Source organism: Oryx dammah, unplaced genomic scaffold (assembly GCF_014754425.2).
Source record: "Oryx dammah isolate SB20612 unplaced genomic scaffold, SCBI_Odam_1.1 HiC_scaffold_28, whole genome shotgun sequence".
NCBI classification, from domain to species: Eukaryota; Metazoa; Chordata; class Mammalia; order Artiodactyla; family Bovidae; genus Oryx; species Oryx dammah.
The window spans coordinates 109,483,149-109,509,250 of NW_024070212.1; the positions used below are offsets into that span (position 1 = coordinate 109,483,149).

Here is a 26,102-nt window from a genome sequence, read left to right on the forward strand (position 1 = left end):
TTGAGATACATCCAAGCCGTGGAATATTACACATTTATATAAAAAATCAGTTAGATATGGATCTACTGACCTGGAAGGTGTCCCCAATGTATTGTTAAATGAGAAAGCAGGTTGTGGAGAATTGAACACAACTACGATTTCATTTTTAAAACAAAATAATAAAAATTCTCTCGGAACGTGTCCATTTGTTAGCATGAGGAATGAGAAGGTTGTACAGGAGAGAGTTACCTGCCTGTTAACTCTGGTACCTTTGGGGTTGGTAGAAAGGAGAGAGATTGGGGGCCTTTTTGTCTTCATACATCTTGATATTGCATTTATGCATAGCCATGCATATTACAAGTGACACTGCCTTTTGTAACTAAAGACTGAAGAATAATTTACTGAAAAAAAAGAGCCCACAAAATTAAATATACAGTACTATCTCAATGATGTGAAATATGTATGGAAAAATCTAGCAAAAAAAAAAAAAGAAAGAAAATATTAACAACAGTTGCCTCTGAGAGGAAGGTGAAATGGTGATGTTTCCTCTTTTTAAATTCCTGTCTATATTTTCCAAGTTTTCTATAATGAGCAAAAGGTATGGAGCTTCCCTGGTGGCTCAGACAGTAAAGAATCTGCCTGCAGTGCAGGAGACCTGGGTTCGATCCCTGCGTGGGGAAGATGCTCTGGAGAAGGTAATGGCTCCCCACTCCAATGTTCTTGCCTGGAGAATTCTGTGGACAGAGGAGTCTGGTGGGCTATGGTCTATGGGGTCACAAAGAGTCAGAGATGACTGAGCAACTAACAGGTACACACATCATTTGACATTATTGTTTAAAATATAATGGCCTCTACCGTCTCACCAGCCAGTCTTGCCTTTACTTATGACGGTCTGGCCTCTGTCCCTGTGCCACCTGCCACCTGTCTTTGCTGAAATTCATGTATCCATTCAGCAAATTCTTATTGAATTCTAGGCACTGTGGGTGCAGCAGAAACCAGGACAGAGCGCCCACTCTCAGCATCCTTACTTCCGGAGGGACCATTTAGACATCAAACCGAGTGAGCTCCTCCCAGACCCTCACCTCCATTTCTCTGTGACGCTCAGTGTGCTGAGTCACTGCCTATCTAGGCCTGCCCTCCGGCTCTCCTCCACCATTCTGCCTTCCTCCCCGCCTCCTACTCTATCACCTCTCATGTCCCCGTGCACGGAAATTGTTCCCACGGGCTCTGTTCTGAACCTCCTCCCCCAACCCCCAATTTCTTTCTCCGCAACAGGATGTACTGTTCATACGCAAATTCTGAACTAGAAACTGTAGACCCACACAGGTCTGAGTGGGATGCTGGGGATAGTGATGAAGGATGGTTTCAGTGGATGTCTGGGACACGAATGAGGGTGGTCCTCAACGTGTGGCCCCTGTGGGGTCTATACTCGAGGATCGTTCTGTGCGCCCTTGTAGCACGGTACTGCCACGTGAAAGTATTTGCTTATGTTTGGTCTGTGATCCGGGTCCCAAGACCCATCACAGGGTCTAACCTAGAGGAATGAATGAATAAGTGATGTGGTGAAATGACATGACAGGTTTTAGAGGGGTGAGCTGAGTAGATCTGGTGCCCATGGGGTGAAATTCAGGAAGGTGAATCAAGGGAAAGTTGTGGAGCTAGGAGCTTTATTTCATTATTATTGGAGCTGAATACTTTTCTGGTTTCTGGGCCGCTTATGTCTTCCTTGTGAACTAACTTATTCAAGACCCTATCCAGCTTTTCAACTATCGTGCTTGCTGTTTTCCTGCTGGTTAGTAATAGTTCTTTCTGTATTAAATATATTACTTTTCTATCTTTTTCTGTGGCTTTTGCTTTTGTTTCTATTTTTGACCTACACATGCTTTTTGTCTAAACTATAATCTTGTAGTATCTTCCACAGCTTTTACATTCAGAAAAATCAGTCATAATTATTTGTGCATGTTTTCTTCTAATTATTTTTTGACTTTTTTTTTTTTAAAACTTACTTCGCTATATGGTGTGAATTGCGATAACTTAATTCTTTTCTCAGTTAATTAGTTGACCTTGTAAAATGATTTTCTTTTCTCATTGATTTTTAATGCTGTCTTATACATATTTTAATTTTTATGTCTATTTAAGGCTGTTCCTATAATGTTGTTTCATGTTCTGCCTGTCTACTCTTGGGCCACCTTCACACTATTTTCATAAGCATCATTTGGTGATTCTGTTTAGTATCTTGTAGAATGAGAATACTACTTTTTAATACCTTTTCAAAAAGTATCCATTGTCTGTGACTGTCAATTTCTTCCAGTTAAGCTTAGGCATCCTTTTTACTAAATTTAAAGCAGGTCATTGGGCTTTTGATCAGAATTGCATTAAGCTTATAAATTAACTTTTCAATAACTTTTCAAAAGGTTAATATTCCAAATTAACCTTTTGGAAGTTAGTCTTCCACTCAAGATTACATGTGTCTCTCCAATTATTCAAATTTTTTTATCCTTCTCTAAAAGTTATTTTTGTACAGTGACTGCCTATTTAAGTTTATTTTCATTCATTTTGTAGTTATCATAAATAAGATCTTGTTTATTTTTTATCTGTCACTGACATACGGAAATGTCATTGATTTCATTTACTTATTTTGTGTTTGGCTACTTTATTGAAATATTTTATTAGTTCTGATAGCTTTCTAATTGAGTCTCCTGGGTTTTCTGCGTATATTAATACATCATCTGCAAGCCATATTTTTGCTTGCTCTTTTTTCATTTCTTTTTCTTGCCTCATATGGATTAGCTCTTCTAACAAGAAATGAAATCTCAGAGGCGATAGTAGCATTTGTATCTCATTCCTGATCTTAATCAGATGTTTCACTGTAAGTAGGATGTAGGTTATTGTTTTAAAATGGATGCTCTGTCATGCTAAAAAAGCAGTCTTTCTCCTACTTCCAAATGCTTACTTGAATCAGGGTTACATGTCTAATTTTATTAAATGTTCATTTAGCATTCATTCAGAAGACTTTAGCTTTTTTCCCCTTTTAAAATGGGATACTTTGTGTTATCCCTCTTTTGTATTAAAAGAGATTTTTCAATAGTAAAGTCATTTTAGAGATTAACTGCCCTTTGTTAGTTAATCCCTAAAGTGGGCTTTAAAAAAATTAGTGTTGAGTCAATTTATCAGCATTATATTGGATTGGCCAAAAAGTTTGTTTGTGTTTTTCATATTATAGAAAAACCCGAATGAACTTTTTCATCAACTCGGTATTTGAGACAGTGGACCTGAAGTGGACTGCTGACATTTAAATCCCATCTCTGAGTAATGGAGTGACTTGGGCTCCCTTCCTTCATTTTTCTTTGCTTTAGTTCTTCATCTGTAAAATAGAGATGGTATGCACAGTATCCACCTTCTTGGGCTGTTGTGAGGGTCAAACAAGTTAATATATGCAAAGTTCTTAGAGGAGTGTCTAACCAAACACTCACTAAATACAAGCACCATATGAACCTATTGATAACTTACCATGTGTCTGGTCCTGAGCTTGGGGTATGGATTCAAATATGGGAAAACTCAAGTATGGTCTGTCTTATGAAGCTTACAGCCTGGCAAGAAGACAGATACTTAAGACTGTGTCACCTGGAAGCATGGACATTTGCTTCTATGATAAGTGCTGCCAAGGAGAGGTGATGGTTTCAGGAAAGCATATAATAAAGGGTTTGAACTAGTCAAGGAAAGACCCTTGACTGGAAGCTGAAACAAAATATGCCAGGAAGGAGGGGAAGACTATTCTAGGAAGAGAGAACAGCATATGCAAAGGTCCTGTGGCTGAGCAGTGAGAGTGTGGTCAGTACAAAGGACTGAGAAGGGTGGGGTGTTTGTTTTCTGCCAGATGTATTGAGAATATAATTGACACATACATCATGCAAATGTAAGGCATATAGCATGATGATTTGATTGAGGTATGTTGTGAAATGGTTACCACATAAGTTCAGCTAATGTCCGTTTTCTCATACAGAAACAATAAGAAAAGGAGAAAAGAAGAAAGGGAAAATAAAAAGCTGTTCTCTTTGTGAAGAGAACCCTTAGGATCTACTCTGTTAACAATTTACCTGTATATCATACAGCAGTGTTAGCAATAGTCATCCTGTTGTACATTACATCCCTTGTAGTTATTTATTTTATAAGCAGAAGTTTGTACCTTTTGACGACCTTCCTACAATTCCCCTTCCCCACCCCCTGCCTCTGATAACCACAAGTCTAATATGTTTTTCTATGAATTTGTTGTTTTGGGGGTTTGTTTGTTTAGATTCCACATATAAGTAATAGCATACAGTATTTATCTTTTTCTCTCTGACTTGTTTCATTTAGCATAATGCCTGCAAGGTCCATTCATGTTGTTGCAAATGTTAGTGTTTCCTTATTTTAATGGCTGAATAATATTCCTCTTGAAAGTGAAAGAGGAGAGTGAAAAAGTTGGCTTAAAGCTCAACATTCAGAAAACAAAGATCATGGCATCTGGTCCCATCACTTCATGGCAAATAGATGGGGAAACAGTGGAAACAGTGTCAGACTTTATTTTGGGGGGCTCCAAAATCACTGCATATGGTGATTGTAGCCATGAAATTAAAAGATGTTTACTCTTTGGAAGGAAAGTTATGACCAACCTAGATAGCATATTCAAAAGCAGAGACATTACTTTGCCAACAAAGGTCTGTCTAGTCAAGGCTATGGTTTTTCCAGTGGTCATGTATGGATGTGAGAGTTGGACTGTGAAGAAGGCTGAGCACCGAAGAATTGATGCTTTTGAGCTGTGGTGTTGGAGAAGACTCTTGAGAGTCCCTTGGACAGCTAGGAGATCCAAACAGTCCATTCTGAAGGAGATCAGTCCTGGGATTTCTTTGGAAAGAAAGATGCTAAAGCTGAAACTCCAGTACTTTGGCCACCTCATGCGAAGTTGACTCATTGGAAAAGACCCTGATGCTGGGAGGGATTGGGGGCAGGAGGAGAAGGGGACGACAGAGGATGAGATGGCTGGATGGCATCACCGACTCGATGCACATGAGTTTGGGTCAACTCCGGGAGTTGGTGATGGACAGGGAGGCCTGGCGTGCTACGTTTCATGGGGTCGCAAAGAGTCGGACACGACTGAGTGACTGAACTGAACTGAACTGAATATTCCTCTGCAGAGGATGAGTTGGTTGGATGGCATCACCGACGCAATGGACATGAGTTTGGGTAAACTCCGGGAGTTGGTGATGGACAGGGAGGCCTGGTGTGCTGCGGTTCATGGGGGACACGACTGAGCGACTGGACTGAACTGAACTGAGCTGAATATTCCTCTGTATATATCTCGCAAGTAATTTACCCATTCACCCATCGATGGACATTTAGATTGTTTCCGCGTCTTTTTTGTTGTAAGTAATGCTTCTACGAACATGGAGGTGCAGGTGTCTTCTCGAGTTAGTGTTTTTGTTACATTCAGGTGTATTCCTGGAAGTGGAATTGCTGCATCGTGTGGTAGTTCTAATCTTAATTTTTTGAGGGTCCTTCGTACTGTTTTCTGTAGTGGCTGTACCAATTTACATTCCCACCAACAGTGCACACGGGTTTCCTTGTCTCTATGTCCCTGCCAGTATGTCATCTCTTATCTTTTTGAGGATGGTCATTCTAACAGGTATGAAGTGATACCTCATTGTGGTTTCAATTTGCATTTCCTTAATGACTGACTGGTGATGTTGAGCATCTTTTCAAGTACCTGTTGGCCTTCTCTTTGCATATCTTCTTTGGAGAAATATCTATTCAAGCTCGTTAGAGGTATGGGGTTTGGCTGGAAAGCTCTTGGACATAAGGCTAAGAGGTCATTAAGGATAAAACCATGCAGAGACCCTCAAAGGCCTACAAGTAATTTTTCCTTACTGAAGACCAGTGATGAGCTATGGGAGATTTGATGTTGGTGAGGGGAAGGGGAGGTGACCTGATTTTATTTCTCTTTTGAAAAGACATCCCCGGCTGCAGTGTAAATGTGGTACATGTGGTTGACCAGTTGCTGCTGCTGCTGCTAAGTCACTTCAGTCATGTCTGACTCTATGCAACCCTGTAGATGGCAGCCCACCAGGCTCCCCCGTCCCTGGGATTCTCCAGGCAAGAACACTGGAGTGGGTTGCCATTTCCTTCTCCAAAGCATGAAAGTGAAAGGTGAAAGTGAAGTTGCTCAGTCGTTTCTGACTCTTAGCAACCCCATGGACTGCAGCCTACCAGGCTCCTCTGCCCATGGGATTTTCCAGGCAAGAGTACTGGAGTGGGGTGCCATTGCCTTCTCTGGTTGACCAGTTATGAGGTGGTTATTATGGTGGTCTAGGGGAGAGATGCTGTGGGGTCAAGGGAAGTGGAGATAGAGACAGGGTGATAAGTTGTTCATGGGGCTGTGAAGAAGAGGAAAGCGTCAGGAAAGGGTGGGTGGAGGACATTGGGAGCCTACATCTTCCAAAGGAGATGTCAGGTCTGGAGCTCAGAGGGAGGTCTGACATGGAGTGTATGAGTCATCAGTGCACAAGTGAGAAAATCCTCTAGAATAGACAGAAAGGAGGAGAGACCCCAACACGGACCCTGGAAAGGAGCTGGAGAAAGCTCAGAGGGGGGAAAGATGGAAAGTGAGTGATGTGGGCGGAAGTTGGAGACCACGCTGTTCAAAGCATCATTGCATCGCCAGGGCTCCAGGTAGATGAGTTCCCCACCCAGGTGCTGTTCCTCCAAATCCATGTGAGCCAGGCCCCCAGGCGGTGCTCATGCTCAGTGTAGTCTGAGATGCTTTGGTCTGAGAGGGGCATTTCCAGATGGGAGGGGTGAGCAACAGCATTAGAGGCTGCTGAGAGAGAGGTCTGTTGAAATGAGGACTAAACAGTATCCACTGGACCCATCGGTGACCTTAGTGGATCTGCTCGGGTGGATCGATAGGATCAGAAGATAGGAAGGAAATGGAGACAGAAAGAATAGACAGATTGTGTTTTCTGAAAATTAGGCTGTGAAGGAGAAGAGAGAGACAAGGCTGGAGGGAAAAGAGGAGTGGAATGTGGAGTTGCTTTCTTAGTCGTAGATTCTTAAGCACATTTAAAACGGAAGTTCCGATGGAGAGGAAACAGCTGAACACGTGTAATATAGTTGAGAGAGAAACAGGCATAAGGTTTGTGAAGATTAGGGAGGAATAGGATGCAATGGGCACATGGGAGAAATGTCTTTAGATGGAAGGAGGGCTGGTTCATCTGCAGGAGGCAGAAAGACCAAGTGGGGTGGGCTGGACAGGTGGGGTGGAATTGGGAAGACAACGGGGTCCCCACTGATGGCTTTTATTTTCTGTGGAGATGGGAAGAGAGGGTGGGAGCTGAGCGGAGGGACTGGAGGGTCAAGGGGCCATGGAAAATGGAGAACAATTGAAAACAGCATTATGGCATTTCGTGTTGTGAAGAGGAAATTCTGCTGGTCTGCTGGCTTTTAGTTCAGGCTCTCTGAGGCTTGTTTCCTACCTCACAGAATCGTTCTGGGGCTTGAGTCCAACAAAGCTCATTTTATCAGCTGGACAGGGCACAGCACAAGCTAGCTTGCACTCGGGGTCAGTCACCGCACTCCCCTCCCTCTGCGGCGAGAGGGAGCATCTGGAAAAGGGGCTTCACGATCATCTAACACGTTGCGCCCATCCCTCTGGCAGAGTCTCAGAGTACTGCTGGCCATACTGAATGGCTCCCTTTCTCTCTCCCAGGTCAGAACTGCACCTTCCAACTGCAGGGTCCCAATGGCACTGTTGAGAGCCCGGGGTTCCCGTATGGCTACCCCAATTACGCCAACTGCACGTGGACCATCACCGCAGAGGACCAGCACCGAATCCAGCTTGTGTTCCAGTCCTTTGCCCTGGAGGAGGACTTTGACGTCCTGTCGGTGTTTGATGGGCCACCTCAGCCAGAGAACCTGCGAACCAGGTACCACCCCCTCCTGCCCATGGCCAACAGCTGGGCCTGAGCCAAGCTGACTGGGAGGAAGAACAAGGCAGGGTGAATGGTAGTCAGCAAAGACCTCTGTTTTTATGAGGCCTGCCGTCAATTGCTCTTTCTTTATAAAGCTCTTTATGAAGCTCTTTCTTCCACTTAGAGGTTCCCAATAGGCAGGATGGATGAGTAGGGCATTTGGGAAGACTAGACAGAAAACATACAGAGCAATTCAAGGCTTTCTGTTGAAACTGATTTTGCATGCATACGCAAGACCTACATCCCTTGGACCCAGCAGATATGAGTTGAAGGCCAGTAGCGACTGTGTCTTGCATCCTGTGTTTGAAAACCGTCAATACTTTGTTGGAAATGGCCTTGTATTTGCATGGCTGTGGCTCTGGGTATAGAATTGAGAATTTAAGAAGTTCCCAGTTTGTTAGACCCCATCACAGGTGATGGAAGAGAAAACCTTGGAGAGGATGAGACTGCTTTCTGGTACCACTGACCTGGTTCGCAAGGGGAGAGTTCGCATCAAGGAGGAAGACAGGGAGGGAGGGTACCACCTCTACAGAAAGAGCAAACTTTGATGGGACAAGTCAAGGCCCCAGAGTCACAGCTTTCCAGGTTTTGTTGACCTGATAGCCTGCTGTGCTCCCTCGCAAGACTCCTCCTGGTTCTGCCCAAAGGACAGTGGGCTCCCAGGGAGAAAGAGAATCAATGGCACGCCAGCCAAGCCCTGGGGAGGTCAGAATGCTAATTGGAAGTGCACTTATGAGAGGTTCCCTGCCAAGTCCTTAACCTCAAGGCTTTGTTTAAGATGCTCTTGGAGAGGAGTCACAAACAGCACCCTCAGGGCATTGCCAGCCCTCTTGTTCCCTCCCAGCCCTCTCAGGGCAGTGCAGAGGCCAGGCCACCACGCCTGCCACAGGGGTGGGCCTCTGGGGCTCCCCTGACTCAGTGTCCTTCCTGATGAGACCAGGCTTGTCCATCCGCCCTCAACATTGCACAGGGATTAGCACACAGTAGGTGTTCACTGAACTTGGGTGAAGAGACTGGAGTCCTCTCCGCTCATTCATTCCACAGATATTTCATGAGCATCGACTGTGTTCCAGACACTGGCCCGAGTGCTGGGGACACAGCCGTGGGCAAAACAAAGCCACTGTCTTTGTGGAGGTTACATGCTGGTCACAGGGGTGGGGGGCAAAGGGTAGGTAGGCCTGGACTTGAATATGTGAGTTTAGAGTTCAAGGACATCGGGTGGGGCTAGAGATATAGAATTAGGAGACTGGGACTGGGCAGAGCCAAAAACCGGAAGCCTGGACTATCGGATGTTGAGCTCAGGTGATCCCATCAGTGGGGCACCCACATAGACTCTTGGGGAAGGTTTGAAAGATGGTCAGATTGGGAACTTCCCTGGCGGTTCAGTGGCTAAGACTCTGCACTCTTGATGCAGGAGATCTGGGTTTGATCCCTGGTTGGGGACCAAGATCCCACATGCCACAATGGGAGATCCTGCCCGCTGCAGTTAAGACCCAGTGCAGCCAAACAAATAAATAAAAACAAATAATTATCAAAAAAGAAAAAGAAGAAGAAAATCAGATCAGGCCAGTAGAGTGGCTGATTGGGGTGCAAATGGCTGGAGGCAGATTCTGCATCCTGAAGTTCTTCCATCTTTCTTTACTCTTAAAGCAGGATGCATACGCGGGTGATCAAAGCTCTGTTTTCTGATATTTGGGTTCTCTGGCTCTGCAAGTGAAGTGTAGAAGACCCCCAGAGCTGGGGATGACTCTGGCAGGGAAAGGTGGGGGTTTCCAGGACCTAGGAAGCAGTCCTGGCAAGAGCAGGGTGCGCCCTGGATGTGTTCACTCTGACCAAGCAGAGTGATTGAGGAGGAGACTCCTGGGGTTGGTACCTCCACGAGGTCCTCCCTGCCCTGGCTCCTCATCCCTGTTGTCCTCCTGTACTCGCTTTGGTTCATTTTCACTGCCTGTAGTTTTCCTAGACAGCTTCTCTACCTCCGCACTCTATGGGATCACACCCCCTTTCTTGCTTCTGGTTTGTGCAGTTGCATTTTCTTTTTTTACTCAGCCTTGCCAGAATTTTGCCTATTTCATTGGTCTTTTTAAAGTTCCAACTCTAGAGCTATCAATTTCATTCCTTTCCTATTGCCTAACTTATTGATTTCTGCTTCTATCTTTGTTCATCTTTCTCTCCCACTTACCTTAGGCTGGTGTTGCTCTTTTGCTGTTTTCATGCATTGAATTAGTTCCATTACTTCTTGTCTGATATTAAAAACGTTCAGAGACATTTTTCCCTAAGCACAGCTTTGACCATATCCCATAAATTTTGATGGATAGTTGTTATTTTAGAAATAGTCTCTAATTGCAATTTTGTTTCTTCCTTGACTCTCAAGTTTTTTTTTTTCCATCAAAATTTCCAAGTAATATTTTTATACTTATTATCAAATTGTACTGCTTTATGTTCAGATTATGATTTCTATTTTAGAGAATTTTTGACTTTTTTCTCTCAGTATAAGATCATTTTTGGTAAACATTCTGAGTATTTGAAAGAAACATATATTCTATGGTGGAAGGCTGAAGAAATTCATGTTATTAATATTGCTTAATTTTTCTGATTTCTTATTTGTTGCCTAAGTGCAAGTGATTGTCTTCACATTTTCACTATTTTTTAAAATCAATTTCTCCTTTTATTTCTAAGTTTTTATTTTATATATTTTGATGTATACTCTTTAGCATGTCAGTATTTTTAAGTAGCAGATATTGAGAGTCAATTATAATTCTCCCATTATAAAAGTTATATTTATGCCCCTCTTTTTGCCTTAAATTCTACTGTGATACAAGTATTGTTACTTGTTTTATTTTAGGTTTGCATTTATCAACCATCTGCCAATTCCTCTATTTTAATATTTCCATATCATTGTTTCATGTATCTCTTAGATTTTTGTTTTTAAAATCTTTCATAAGAATTTTTATTCTGTAACAGAAAAGTTTCATTCACTCACACTTTTTGTTGGTAACTGTTTTATTTGTTCTTGTATAATAGCTACTACTTTCTGTTTTTAAGCTTCCTTAGTATTTTTTCCATTTCTCCATCCTTAAGCACAAGTTTTCCTTGCCTCGTCTCTGATTTTTATTCCACTGACGGTTAAATGTGCTTCTTGAGAACACCTTTTAAGCTGTATTTCCCCATCACCGTCTTGTCTAGTGAGCTCGTGAGCCTTTTCTTAGTCAGGTCTCGTCGGCACTACATCTTGTAGAAATTCCTTAGAGCCTGTAGCATGTAGGTGTCTGTCTCTGTTTCCTCATTTCCACGTGGATGTATGTAGTCTTTCTTTTCCTATACCTTGGACTATCTCCTTGACAATTTAGGAGGTCAGATTGAAGAAGAGTTTAACATATTGTCTTGACTCTCCATCTTGAACTGGAAATCTCTAAGATTTTTATTCTTTTTGATTTGCTGTTGTGAATAGAATTATTTTATTTTTGGATGATTCATTGTTAATATATAGAAATACAATTGCTGTTTGTATATTGATCTCATATCCCATGACCTTGCTGATAGTTTTTTATTTTAATAATTGTGGATAAAAACAGCTTTCGTTCTTCCTTTTCAATCTGGATGCTATTTATTTATTTATGCTTAATTGCATTGGATAGAATGCGGAACATATCCAGTATTCAATACAGTATTGCATAGATGTGGTGAGGGTGGACATCCCTACTTTGTTCTTGGTCTTAAAATAGTCCTTTCACGTTTTAAGTGTGATATTGGCTGTAGGTATTTGGTAGATGCCCTTCAAATGAAGGTCTTTACGTGGAGGATTTTGGCATGGTCTGGCTTCAGTGTGGAAAATGCATTGGTTTGGGGGCCAGACTGGTGACATCCAGGTCGGGCAAGAGACGATGGTGACCTGAGCTCGAATAATGAATAGAAAAGAAGGCACGGGTTTGTATGATGCTACGGGAAAGTGCGGTCCTTGGCGTTAAGGGTGGGCTTGTAGGGATTGTATGGTGGGAGTATGAAAAAGGAAGGGGTAGAGGATATGTGTGCAGTTTCTGGTTCGGACGCAGAAAGCAAGCCAGATCAGCCTAGCGCGAAATCCAGGCTCCAGGAAAATGTGTCTGTGGCGTCCTGGGAGAGGTGAGGGTTTTGTGCTCATTGTCTGTCTTCATTCGTCCGGCAGAGCAGTAGGCCACCTCTCTCTCTGCATTTTCCCGGGAGACAGAGCCCAGATTTATGCCAGCTGGCCTCTGTGTTTATTTGTGCCGTGCCTTGTGCCAGGTCTGGCTTCTCGAGCCTCAGCTACACAATGGTGGTGACACTGACCTGCCTCCCAGGGCGCTGTGCGCGAGTCGCCTGCAGTAGGGCCCTTAGTGCCCACACGCATTATTTGCATCCTTCTCTTAGGAACTCAGACTGCACTAGAGCACTTCGGTGCCTGTGGCCCACCATTAGACTGTTTACACTGGGGGGCTGCAGACGTGGAGGACGGGCACTGAAGGAGAGACTGGGCTCAAGGGAAGTCACTCGTTGCGGGCGGCATTGCTGACCCCACGGTGGCCCGGCAGTGGGCCTGGGGGACTGGCAAGAGGCCTGCAGCACGGTTCTCTCTGCACTGCTTGGGGTTTTCTGTCTCAGATTTGGCAGGCATAAGTTTCATAATTCTGCCCTTTGTGCATTTTAATGGATTTCTCTTTTCTTCCCTCACTTTCTCTCAATGCTTTTCACTCTGTTTATGGATGCATTCCAGCAAAAGATTGGAGTCACCTTCCCACCCCAATTCTGAATCTCTTTATACATGTCTTTCTCGAGCTGCTAGCTCATGGGTTGTGTCGTGAGCAGCAAACTTCCTTCCTGGTTAGAGTCAAGTTCTTGGAGGCTGGGAATCAAGCCTCCCACCACGTTTGGCTGTGGCCAAGCCACGCACGTGCAAGAAGTGAATTCCAGCTCCTTGGTAGCTGCTTGGCATAGACAGGTCACTTTGAGTCTTATCCTCAGTATTCTCATCCTTGAAGTGAGTGTATCATTTTCTACTTTGTAGGTTGGTTGATAAGGATTTCATTAAATAATGTGTGTAAACTGCTTTAAATTGTGATGAGATGTAAACAAAAGAAATACTTGTATGTTGGTAGAAAAAAATTAGAAAATACAACTAAGCAAACACACACACACATGAACCCAATAAATGAACAAGACGTGAGGTAGAATAGTGATTCTCACCTGAAGGCGATTTGGACCCCAAGGGAACATTTGGCAATGTCTGGACACATCTTTGGTTGGAGAGGGGCCATCTAGTGGGTCAAGGCCAGGGATGCTGCTAAGTGCTCCCATGCACAAGACAGCCACAAGTGCCAGTGGTGTTGAGGCTTAGAAATCCCAAGGTAGGCGTTTAAGGCAGAGTTTAGACTTTTAGCATCAGATGTGCATGGGTGCGAATCCTCTTTCTGTGTCAGTGATGTTGGGCAAGTAAGTCAACCCATCTGAGCCTCAGTTTCCTCCTCTGCAAAATGGGGAACTCTAAAGTGATGCTATGCACTGACAGCTCCACCTAGCATCGCTAATGAAGAGGTGCCGGTAGGCACACCGCACACAGCTTGTTCTGTATGCAGATGTCACTCTTCTCCCAACCACTCCCTTTCTCCACCAGGAGTTCACAGCCATCTTCTTGAAAGCATCTCACATTTCATCCAGAGCTATTCACAAGCAGCATCCCAGGGTGCCAGAAGCCAGCGTCTGGCTGCTTGAAATTAAATTGACAATAGAAGCTGATCAGATTCTTCTCATAATGGATCAGGGTGGGAAATGCGAGTAGGAACTGGTCCTGAAGTCTGAGGAGCCTGTAGGAGTTTAGAAATTAGCAAGAAAAGAACCAAGAGCCGCCTAGACGATGCAGTGTCAGCCCTGCCTGAATGAATCACTGAAACAGTCCCCACGTCTCTGCTTTTGCACAATTAGATGGCCTTTCTGTGCTGGCAGACATCCTGTTGCATTGCGTTTTAATGTGAGATGAAGTTTTCTAATGGAACACGAGCAAACATAATCTATGGAGCTGCTGCGAATAAACTACATCACTGTGTATTGGAGGGTTTATAGGGCACTGGTGATGACTGCACCAGTTAAGCACAGCTAAGCATCCCTTAATTTAGACATTTGGGCTCAGGTTATGGGAAACACTGCAACTGGTTCCCTCCGTTGCTGGCAATACACATTCTGTCATCTGCCTAAGGTGGAATGCAGTTTTAGTCATTTGGGGCCTGTTGCAGATTTCACTCAACTGGCATTAAACACCTGTTTGGAAGTTGTAAAAAATCCACAAATTTGCCAGATTTACTGTCTTCTTATGACTGTGTATTGCAGCAGAGGCCCCCTAAAGGACCTGCCTACTGGATTTCTTAAAAAGTGTGCCTATACACCAATACGGTTGTCCTTGGAGGATCGTCTCCCCAGAATGCCTTGAGAATGTGTTCTTGTGGTCAGGAGGTGGCTGGGAGGATACGTGGGGATGAGGGAGCATTCCTGTTTAAGTTTAAAGCAGAGGAAGGATACTGGAAAGGAGAAAGAAGAAGCGACGCCGCCGCGCACCTCTTGTGGGCCGGCAACCACGCTAGACACGTTCATTCACTTGTCATTTCTTCAACATGTATTGAATGCCTACCAGGAATACCAGGTGTCAGAGATACAGCAGTTAACAAGGCAGCCTCTGCTTTCAAGCAACTTACAGTCTCTGAGGAAACAGATAAATAAGCAGGTGAAGGTAGTCCAGGAGGCCATGGCTGGGGAGCCTGATATACATAGTCATGGGGAGATACTTGCAGGCCCTGATCTGTGGGCCTGGGATGCCAGCCCTGCTTCTACCCCTTTGCTGAGTTAACGCTCACTCAATTTTCCTATCTCAACTCATTTGTCACTTTCTCACCTGGCGAATCCTCTGTGACATCCCTCCTTCTCAATCCGGTCCAAGCTTCCTGTGATATCCCTCAGATGACTGTGTGTCTGTCCTTCATGGCTTTACATGTGCGTGCTGTGTGATTCTTAGATTTCTGCCCATTTCCCTCGCAAGATTGTAGGCTCCTTGACTAGAGCTGCTGCTGCTAAGTCACTTCAGTCGTGTCCGACTCTGTGTGACCCCATAGACGGCAGCCCACCAGGCTCCCCCATCCCTGGGATTCTCCAGGCAAGAACACTGGAGTGGGTTGCCATTTCCTTCTCCAATGCAGGAAAGTGAAAGGTGAAAGTGAAGTCGCTCAGTTGTGTCTGACTCTTAGCGACCCCATGGACTGCAGCCTACCAGGCTCCTCCATCCATGGGATTTTGCAGGCAAGAGTACTGGAGTAGGGTGCCACTGCCTTCTCCACTTGACTAGAGAGACTTGTCTTATTCTCCCCTGCATCTCCAGGGCCTGACCCATAGCAGGCGGTCAACAAATATTTATGGAGTGAATGAGTGAATGGCCTTGGGAGAAAGGGATCCCCTAATAGGGCATCGAAGGAGGAATGGGGAGACTGTTTGAAGTCAAGAGAATAATATATGCTCAAGTCAAGGCAAAATCAAGAGAAAGGCAAGGTGCAGAGAGAATTCACTAGGGGTGGAGTGTTGTGGGAGGTTGGGGTGTGGCCAGGCCGAATCACCAGGGGCCCTGTGTGCATGCTGGGGAGCTCACAGGATGGAAATGGGGACACGCCTAAAAGTCCTAAGCAGTTGTTACACATTGTATGTAATAATTCAACAACACCCCCAGCAGAGGAGGAGTATTCATTCTCTTTGCCGAGGTGAAGTAAGTGTATGTGGCTAAGGTCTCTTAGGTACTGAGTGGCTAGTGGAGGAAGGTACCGCAAGTCTCCTGGTAGAAGCCAGGCTTCCTTTCCCATGTCCAAATGCCTTCTGACTGCTTGGGACTCATTTGCACTCACTCCACTTCCCTTTAAAAAATTCATTCTGTTTTCCTTTTTTAAGCAGTTTCTTTAAAATAGTAAAAGTAACAGGAACTCAGTACTTAAAAAGAAAAAAAAAAAAAAAAGTCAAGCTGTACAGCAGTGTATAGAATGAAAAAACACAAATGCCTCCTTTCCCAGGCCCTGTCCCAACCCTGCTCCCTGGAGGTCACTGCTGTTAGCAGTTTGGTGTGTGTCCAATTTCTTTTTAAATAAAGATTCATTAAACTGCCCATGAGGCTTATTGGGACATCCATCAGCCCCTTAAAAATTGTTCTGATGAATTAAGTGTAAACTAATTAGAAACATGGATTCAATTACCCTCGAAACACACAAGGGTTTAATAATTAATAGGAAGAGGGCTTGAGGCCAAAGGCATTATGGATTTTATCAAACCCCTAACATCTGAAAAGTAAATATGTCTGATTCATCCTAAATGCAGGCAAATTTGCCATCCAGAGGCAAACCTGTTGGTAGGAGCTTCACATTTAATCGAAGAAGTTATCTCTGATTAACATGGAGTCAGCTGAAGTGTGCAGAGGCCAAGGCCTCCGAATGCTACTGGACGGGGCTGCCTGGAACAGGGCAGCCGCCTGTCTTTCTGGGTCACCACGGTCGGTTTGGTACCTGGCCTTTCCCCAGGCCAGCTTTGGGGGAGGACCTGCTAAGGCCCCCAGTGATACCACTGACCCCTCTTATGGGCCCAGACAGCTGGGGAACAATACTGGCCCAAGAAACACCGTAGAACATTGGGGAAAGCATCCTGTTTATCTCCCTGGACCATGAGCTCTCATGACTTAGACGGACACAGAGGAGGGTCAGAGTGGTTGGAACATTTACTTGTTATATGCCAAGTGCTTGAAGTCCCACAGCTCATCCAGTCTTCACAATTTCCCCACAGGTGAAAATGATCACTTCCATTTTTATCCATTTTTCCATTTTTTCTTATCCATTTTTTTTTTCCATTTTAAGGAAGCTGAGTCTCAAAGAGGCTATGTGCCTTAGGGGAGATGTATTCAAAAGCTCATATTATCTATAGAGATACTATGCATAAAATAGATAACTAACGAGAACCTACTGTATAGCTCAGGGGACTCAGTGTCTGTGGTAACCTAGATGGGAAGGGTATCCAAAAGAGAGGGGACTTGTGTATACGTATAGCTGGTTCACTTTGCTGTATAGTAGAAACTAACACAACCTTGTAAAGCAATTACACTTCAATTAAAAAAAAATCTTTTTAAAGCACATATTCACACAGGTCTGTACAACCACACTGAGGCTGAAGGGGGCTGCAGAAAGGAGCGAGCAGGGTCTGCAACTCTGGTGGCCCGTGGGCAGCCGTGTGCTCCAGCACCTAATGCCAGAGGGTGGGTTTGGGCAGACGTGGTGGGGGAGGGGTTGACAGCGGGAGATATACAAAGCCAGGTGGGCAGCAGTGTCGGGGTCCTGAGCAATCACTCCCTTCACAGTAGGGCCCTGTGGTTCAAGGTCAAAGTGAATTTTGTGGCAAAGCCTTGCCTTGTTCATTCGCCAAGTCTGCTGTTTAATAGCAGCCAGAATGTAAGGCCCCACGCAGCCTGAGTCTTGGACCAAAAGGCTGTGTTGCCTGCCTCCCTCGCCGTGATCAGTCCTGCCCACTATGTCACCAAGCGTTGTCAAAGATGTGAGTTTACCCAGAATGGAGTCAGTTTCCCTTTGACCCTCCTTTGCCTGTTTCTTACAAGTGGTGGCCAATAGGGGTATTGCTGAGATAGGAGTGTATCCTCTTCTGTATCCTCAGCTCATTCCCTGAACCTTTGGGACAGTAGAAATCAAGGAACAAGGCTCCCTGGTAACCCTGGGATGTTGTCCTCAGGGGGAGGCAGGTTTGGTAATTTTAGCATTTACTCCATTGGTCAGCAGAAATGGTACCCAAGTAAGCATCTCCCAAGCACTGAGCACCTCATTCACATAAAGTAAACATAAAAGAAAACCAATTCTTCGTCTCTTAAGTGAACAGAGAGCCACTGTTAGTGAGAACTGGGGCGAGGAGACAGGGGGTCTGGCCCGGCACAGCCACTGGTGTGCTTGTGACCTTCACCAAGTCCCAACCCTTCTCAGGACCAGCTGCATTTTCCTGACTTATAAATTGAAGACATAAGTCCAAGAGAACTCTGAAGCTTCTCCCAGTGCTGAAATTGTGTGATTGAGTGATACTAGAGATGTATGTGGAAGGGCTATAAAATACTCCTGATCTTCTTGGATTATTTCTGCTGTATTCAGGTACTGCTCTTGGCTTTTTCAACAATTTCACCATTTGTCTTTGGCATAAGGGTTTATTTTCCAGTGGCCTGTTAAGCAGGGTGGCAGAGAAGGCTAACTGTCTGCTATCATTCTTGCTTGTCTTCCACAGGGCAGTGCTGTCTGTGGGAAACAGCTGCCAGACTCTGTCAATATTTCTCAGCCTCTTTGCATCAAGGTGGAGCTGTACACCTTAGTGGCCAGTAGAAAGTGGATGAAGTAATGGTACCCCCCTCACCCCTGGCATGGCCCAGAGAAGCTCCCTTGTAATCTGCTCTGTCTCTTTTCCTGGAAACAGATGTAGGAAGCCTGGATACCTGGTGGGTCCTATGAAGTAGGACCCACCCCCTCCCTTGACTGCTGATTGACTGGGTTTTACATAAGTGAGACATAAACTTGTGTACACACTTGCACCTCCCAGAGTCCAGGTTTATCTGTCACTGTAGCCAGTGCTTCTTTACCATTGCAAATTCTGTCTTGGCATTTTGGAATTTATTTTAGAACCTAGAGGTAGGTGAGGATTCTAGATAGCAGTGTCCATTAGCTTTCCAGAATTGACACTTGCTTTCAGGGAAATGAAGCTCCTGGTGGCCTGGCCTTTGTGCCTAAAAGTTAGGACACTGACTGATAAAATACAGTATTTTTTAAGCAACTTTATTTGTGCTCTTGATTTTTGGTGGACTCTTCTTGGCACCAATGTGGTTCTGGTTGTAGTCCTCTCTCTCCTATTGCCTGTAGCCCCAGCTGAGCATGCATGTGTGGGATGGTGGTTAGGAAAGGGGCTTTGGAGCCGGCCTGCCTGGGTTTGAGTCCCAGTTCTGCCTCTTAATGGTGGTGAGATGCTGAGGAAGTCACTTCTCTCTGAGTCTTAGTTTCTATATCAACAAAGTTGGGATTAGAGTAGTACCTACCCTTAGGGAAGTTGTGAAGATTCAACTACCCTATAGGCATAAAGTGTGCAGAAGATGCTGGACACATAGTAAGCATTGGGTAAATGTTAGTCCTCTCCAAAGCCCATCCCTTCCAGCTCCCTCCACTGCCACCACAGTGATCCAGGCTACCACCAGCTTTTGCCTTGATTGTCACAACAGCCTCCATCCCAGTCTCCCTGCTCTTTAAAGTTGTTGTTCAGTTGCTCAGTCATGTCTGACTCTTTACAACTCCATGGACTGCAGCACACCAGGCTTCCCTGTCCTTCACCATCTCCTGGAGTTTGCTCAAACTCACGTCCATTGAGTCGGTGATGCCATCCAACCATCTCATTTTCTGTCACCTCCTTCTCCTCCCACCTTCAGTCTTGCCCAGCATCAGGGTCTTTTCCAATAAGTTAGTTCTTTGCATCAGGTGGCCAAAGTACTGGAGCTTCAGCTCTGGCATCAGGCCTTCCAATGAATATTCAGGGTTGATTTCCTTTAGGAATGACTAGTTTGAGTTCCTTGCAGTCCAAGGGACTCTCAAGAGTAGTCTTCTCCAACACCATAGTTCAGAAGCATCAGTTCTTAGGTGCTCAGCTTTCTTTATGGTCCAGGTCTCACATCCTTACATGACTGCTGGAAAAACATAGCTTTGACAAGACGGACCTTTGTTGATAAAGTAATGTCTCTGCTTTTTAAAATACTATCTAGGTTGGTCATAGCTTTTCTTCCAAGGAGCAAGTGTCTTTTCATTTCATGGCTGCAGTCACCATCTGCAGGGATTTTGGAGCCCAAGAAAGTAAAGGCTGTCACTGTTTTCATTGTTTCCCCATCTATTTGCCATGAAGTGATGGGACCGGATGTCATGATCTTAAGTTTTATGAATAGAGTTTTAGGCCAGCTTTTTCACTCTCCTCTTTCACGTTCATCAAGAGGTTCTTTAGTTCCTCTTTGCTTTCTGCTGTAAGGGTGGTATCATCCACATATCTGAGGTTATTGGTATTTCTCCCTGCAGTCTTGATTCCAGCTTGCTTCATCCAGTCCAGCATTTCACATTTTGCACTCTGTATATAAGTTAAATAAGTAGGGTGGCAGTATACAGCCTTGACATACCCCTTTCCCAATTTGGAACCAGTTCGTTGTTCCATGTCTGGTTCTAACTGTTGCTTCTTGACCTGCATACAGGTTTCTCAGGAGTCTCTGTCTAAATAATAAGGGAATCTGAGTGAAGGGTGTGTTAGTCACTCAGTCGTGTCCAACTCTGTATGACCCCATGGACTGTTGCCCATCAGGCTCCTCTGTCCATGGGATTCTCCAACAAGAATATTGGAGTGGGTTGTCATTCCCTTCTCCAGGGGAGCTTCCTGACCCAAGGATCACTTCCCTGGTTACTCAGATGGTAAATAATCTGCCTGCAATGCAAGAGACTCGGGTTTGATCCCTGGGTCAGGAAGAGCCCCTGGAGAGGGAATGGCAACCCACTCCAGTATTCTTGCTTGGAGAATCCCATGGACAGAGAGGCCTGCTGTGCTACAGTCGATGGGGTCACAAAGAGTCAGACACAACTGAGTGATTAATGCTTTAGCTTTACTAGTTTTTAAGCTAACATTTTTGTTCTGTTCTAGGATGGCATCCAGGGAAACCACATAATGTTTAGTCTTTGTGTCTCCTTAGGCTTTCTTGGCCATGACAGTTTTGCCCCCTTTCCTTGTTTTTGATGATTGACAGCTTTGAGGAATACTGATCAGGTGCTGTGTAGAATGTCCTTTGGTTGGGATTTGTCTGACGTTCTCATGATTAGACTGGAGGAATGTGTTGTTGGCAGCAGGGCTCCCTTTTCTTCACATCATCTCAAGGATACATACCATCAACATGGCTCACCTACGTTGATGTTGGCCTTGACCACCTGGCTGAGTGCAGGTTGCCAGTCTTCTCCACTGTGGAGTGCTGTCCTCTTTGGAAGGAAGTCCCTGTGTGCAACCCACGCTGACAGAGTTGAGAGCCAGCTTCATCTTGAGGGCAGAGTAGCTGCATACATTATTTGGAATTCTTCTGCAGGAGAAATCTATTTTCCTACACTTCTTAATTTATTTATATCAGATGGATGCATGGATATTTACTTTTTACATTGGGTTATGATCCAATACTAGTTTATTTATTTTGTTTGCTCAAACTGGAGAGTTTTTGGCCACGGGGGTACTCTTTCAGTCGACGCCTCTTGTTTCCTTTGGCATTTCCCCATCATTGTGAGCTTTTCCCATTGATGTTGTTGTTGCTGTTGTTGTTTCACCGAAGCTCTTTGAAGAAATGAGCTTTGCATCCTTGGTGTTAGAGACCAAGATCTGGTGCTAGATGTGCTCGTTACTATTGAGGTGTCACTGCTTCTAGGCCCTCTCAGCTGACAGAACAAGGGAATATGTGTACGCATCCTAAGTCATGTGTGTGCACATGTCTATAAATATCTTTATATGCATCATTGCTAAATGAAAGTTCATACTGAAGTCTCCAACTCTAGTACCACATGGATCATTCTAGCCTCCTCCGTTTACTTATCTGGAACCTTCCACTCCAGCAGTGAGACACTTGGTTCCCACCATCCACCATCCGTTGACTGAACAGTTCAATTAAAATGGCAACCCACTCCAGTGTTCTTGCCTGGAGAGTCACAGGGACGGGGGAGCCTGGTGGGCTGCCGTCTATGGGGTCGCACAGAGTCGGACACGACTGATGCGACTTAGCAGCAGCAGTAGCAGCATGTAGAGTGATATCAGAATTGTTAACTTGTATTCCGTGGGAAACAATGTTTCAGCTAGAGTACAGTAATCACCTGCAGTTGCTTTTGCCTTTAGCCTTAGGGATTCCACTCATCTGGAAAGTTACTTAGATGAGCACATGAAATGCACATCAGAGAAAGCATGTGAGTGCAAGTGGTGAGATTTTAACAGGGTGGCCAAGGAAGCTGCTGTGCTAAGAAGGTGACTTTTAGTGAAACCTGAAATGAGCTTGGTGTCCCCACCTGTCGTTAGGTGGCTCCGTGTTACCTGCTGTGCTGCACTGTGTTTCTTAACATGTGTCTCCTTTCTCAGGGCCTAGCAGATTCTATTACAGAAATTCGAGGGAGAGGGAACATATTCATTGGTAGCTTCAAGTGACATGATAGACACATAGGCACATGTTTATGGCGCCTGTCCCCCAGAGCTGCACTGACCCAGGCTCCCAGGATAACACAATGAAGGCAGTGAAGTCAATAGTAGACTGTTTCTGGCTGGTGAAGTCACAGGACCTCATGTTGTCCTTGAGCATCTTGGAGACTGGCAGGGCAGTGTCTTAAATCCTGCCCATCAGTTTATATCAGCATTCTCCTCTGCACCTTGGGAGGTCTTCCCTGTCCCCTCCTGATTTAGTCTTCCCTATCACCATGGCAACTCTCATTCCTTAACAAGCAGTGACAGGTCTTATTAAACAGTCTAATCAAGGAAGGAAGTGTATACCTTTGACTCCACCTTTCCAATTTGATTATTTTGTCTCAAAGCGCTCTTGATGAGCGGTCTGGGGGCTTCTTGATCCCCTGGTCAGTTGATAGAGGCACATTCAACTTCCCTCTTTTCCAAAGCCCTGCAGCAACACATCACAGATAAGTGTATCTTAGGCTTACATAACCCCTACCCAGCAAAGGGGAAAGGTGACAGATCCTGGCTCCAGGAGTCTAGCTCTATCTCAGTCATAACAAGAATTCATCACTGTCCACAGATAATTGCAGAAAGCAAGAAGGCTGTCAAGGCCCTTGGTAGGTGGAGGAATAAATGCCAGAGGAGTTACTGCAAACTAAGGCAAGGTGTGGCATCATCCACTTTGAGTGATGAGCATTGCTCTCCTAGTTCTGGTCGTTTAAGCTTCCCAGACACATTGTGTTAATCTGCTTCTCTCAACAATCCCCCAAGTGTCTTTTGTTGGCCCCATTTTACAGAGGAGAAAGCTGAGGTTCCAAATGGCAAATAGGTACTGTGTTAACAAGAGGTGGCCCAAGAGGTAGCCAAGTTCCCAGCTTTTTATCCCTGCTCTTTTTCAATGTCCTTCAGCCGCCTCGGTGACTAGTGCAGTGGGGGTTGGGAGAAAGGCAGCCTGAACACAGAGTCATGCGTCCTCAAAGGCCTCAATGGATGAGAGAGAAATGACCAGAGATGTGATTGATTCCTCTCCGATAGCTCCCATCCCCTACTGATATTAGAATTTACCTGAACTTGGGCCAAAAAAACAGGAGGATGGGATGACTGTCTTTTCTCTGCTCTGGTCTTCCTCCAACATAAACTAGGTGAAGACCTCGACATGGTGAATTATTTGTAGAACCTCAAAGGAGCGAGTTCCTTCTATTTTGGAGTATGCAGAAGTGTAAAGATTTTCTTTAATTAGATAGTGCCGGATAGATTTAATTAAAGCTTCAAACCTGCAATTTTCTTTGTTTGATTGATCAGTTGGTGCTGATTGCCTAGAGTAATTATGAAGGGGGAAGTAGCATTTTCAGTCTGGTGGCGATAAGCAGCAGACTGAGTCGACCCCTGGATACTTGGTTGTCAAAGTGGATTGTAAAAAGGTTTAAATTGCACAAATGTTTGCTAGCTGGTTGGCTGAAAAATAAGGTCCCTAAATTACACTTTCGTCTAAACCGTGCTCCTGGCTGATGTGGTTTTGTAGAAAAGTTCCCTTTCCCCTCCTTTCTAAAAATGTAATCACACCGCCAAGATCAGACGATATTCTGTTTTGTGAAATAATTGAAGCACACGATTGGGAGTGGCTTATAATGGCCTTATGAGACTGCAGGAACCCATGGAGGGTCAGGAGAGAACAATAGCCTCTCATGTGAATTTAGGGAATTCAGAAGGAGTTTTGAAGTCAGGCAGTCCCTGGGTTTGAATCCAGCCTGTGATTGTGGCTAAGCACCATTTTTTCCCCTCATCTGTAAAACGGGGCAGTTGTTGATGACAGATGAGCCGATGAATGCGTATCTAGTGCTCAGCTGCAGTGGGTTTGCACCAAATGTCTCTCTTCCTGTGCTCTGTCACCTCTTTGAGGTACCACCACGGAAGCTCCATGAACTCGAGACCAGAATCATCTTGCTCCCCACTGCAAAATAGCCCCTGGTGCACTGCATGTATATGGGTGGTCTCAACAAATGCTTGTTCAGTGGACAAATAAATGAATGAATACCCTATGCATTTAGGTCCCCCCCCCCGACTCCCCCCTCCACCACCCCCCTGCCCATTAGGTGACACTGGGACAGAGTAGCAGAGAGGCTCCATTCATGAAACTTTGAAGGGACTTGGTCCCCCATTGGACACAGTATAAAGCGTGAGGTTTGGGCTGCCATTGGAATCATCGATGGGAGAAACTGTCCTCCTTTCTTCTTTTATTTTTAATTTATTTTTTATTGGCGGATAATTGCTTTACAGAATTTTGCTGTTTTCTGTCAAACCTCAACATGAATCAGCCATAGGTATACATATATCCCCTCCCTTCTGACACTTCCTCCCACCTCCTTCCCCATCCTACCCCTCTACGTTGATACAGCACCCCTGTTTGAGTGATTCCTCCTTTCTTTTGAACTAGCCAAACCAGGCTGGGAGACTGAGTTTACTTCTCCATTACAGACTGGAAGGGAATGCTAAGGATTATCTGTTGTCATCTGTTACAGCATTAAAAAATATTGGCGTTAAAAAAGCAAGGCAGGCTATAGAATGGCCTGTACATTATAAATACCACTATTTAAGAAGATATACACAGGTAAAAGCAATTGGAGGAAAACAAACCAGCATGCTAATGATATCGGTATTAGTACGACTTGCTTATAGATTGTTTTTAATCTTTAAATTTTTTAGTAATATAGTGGTGTTATTTTAATAATAAGAATGCATTTTCATTTAATACAAAGTTCAGCATAGAAGAAAAGGAAACACTTAATTCTATTACTATGCACGTGTACCCACAGAAGGATATTGACAAACCAAAGTGGGTTCAAAGGGGTATGACCAGGATGAAGAGGGATGTTGTTCATGTTGCAGGATGGAAGTTGAAGGACTCAGGGGTGTTTACCTGGAGGAAGGAGACCCTTAGGGGAAATGATGGCAGTTGTCAAAGGCCTGGGGAAAGGACTCAAAAGCTGACATTAGATGATGGCACTCAGGTTGTGACGTGGAAGGGACTCCCAGCCCCAAGAGGCGCTGAACTTCTGGCTTCTGGAGGAATCCATGAGGAATTTGGTGCTTCTAGTGCTGCCCCTCTCAGAGCCACAGTTGCCACCGCTCCGGTGCTGAAGGGGCTGTCGCTCTGCGTGTAGATCAGTGATGCTCCACGTGGCGCTGTGCCTTCCCCAGCCCTGACCCTTGGGTGGCGGGAAGTGGTTACTGTATCTGATGTTCTAGAAAAGAGCCGCAGGGGAGGTATACATGCAACTTAAAAAGCATCTTTTGAATAACCAGTCCTTTGATTTATTTGTATTCACTTTATTTTGAAATTTTAAACCACATGAAAAAGGAAGTAATCATTTTATGTGGATCACCAGGGGCCCCAGGGTTTCAGAAGACTGACATACTGTGGCATAGATGGATGCTTCACAAACTTTAATGTGCATGCAAGTCACCTGGGTTTTTGAGAAAAGTGCCAGTTCAGATTCTGCAGGTCTGGGGGCGAGGCAGGGCAAGACTGCCTCTCCCAGTGAGGATCCAGGTGATAAACCAGTGCTGCTGGCTCGTGGTCTGTTCAGGAGGGTCTCTGAACCCTTCCCAGCAGCTCCAGGGGCCCTGGCTCCCTAGAACAGCAGCATGTTGGTTGCTTATGTACGAGTCCTTGGTCCATCCTTTATAGAGTCTGTTAAATGGAGAGGAACCAAATAAGAATGAAGACCCAGGCACGAATGAATCTGGGCAGGACATAAGAAATGTGTTCTAGTAGCAATAGAACTAGGCATTCATTGCTTAGATTTACATCTTCGGCACATGTTTATGTCTGTGCCCATGGTT

The 26,102-nt window shown here is 44.8% G+C and overlaps 1 protein-coding gene across 2 annotated transcripts in view; it reads left to right on the plus strand.

Annotated features, from left to right (window-relative positions):
• The window catches only part of CSMD2 (CUB and Sushi multiple domains 2), a 677,707-nt gene that overhangs the window by 59,278 nt on the left and 592,327 nt on the right, over positions 1-26,102 (plus strand). For both annotated transcript variants that reach the window (XM_040231766.1, XM_040231767.1), the window contains exon 2: positions 7,721-7,937. In XM_040231766.1, the coding sequence (XP_040087700.1) occupies positions 7,721-7,937 (217 nt within the window). The remainder of the gene's footprint in view (positions 1-7,720; positions 7,938-26,102) is intronic.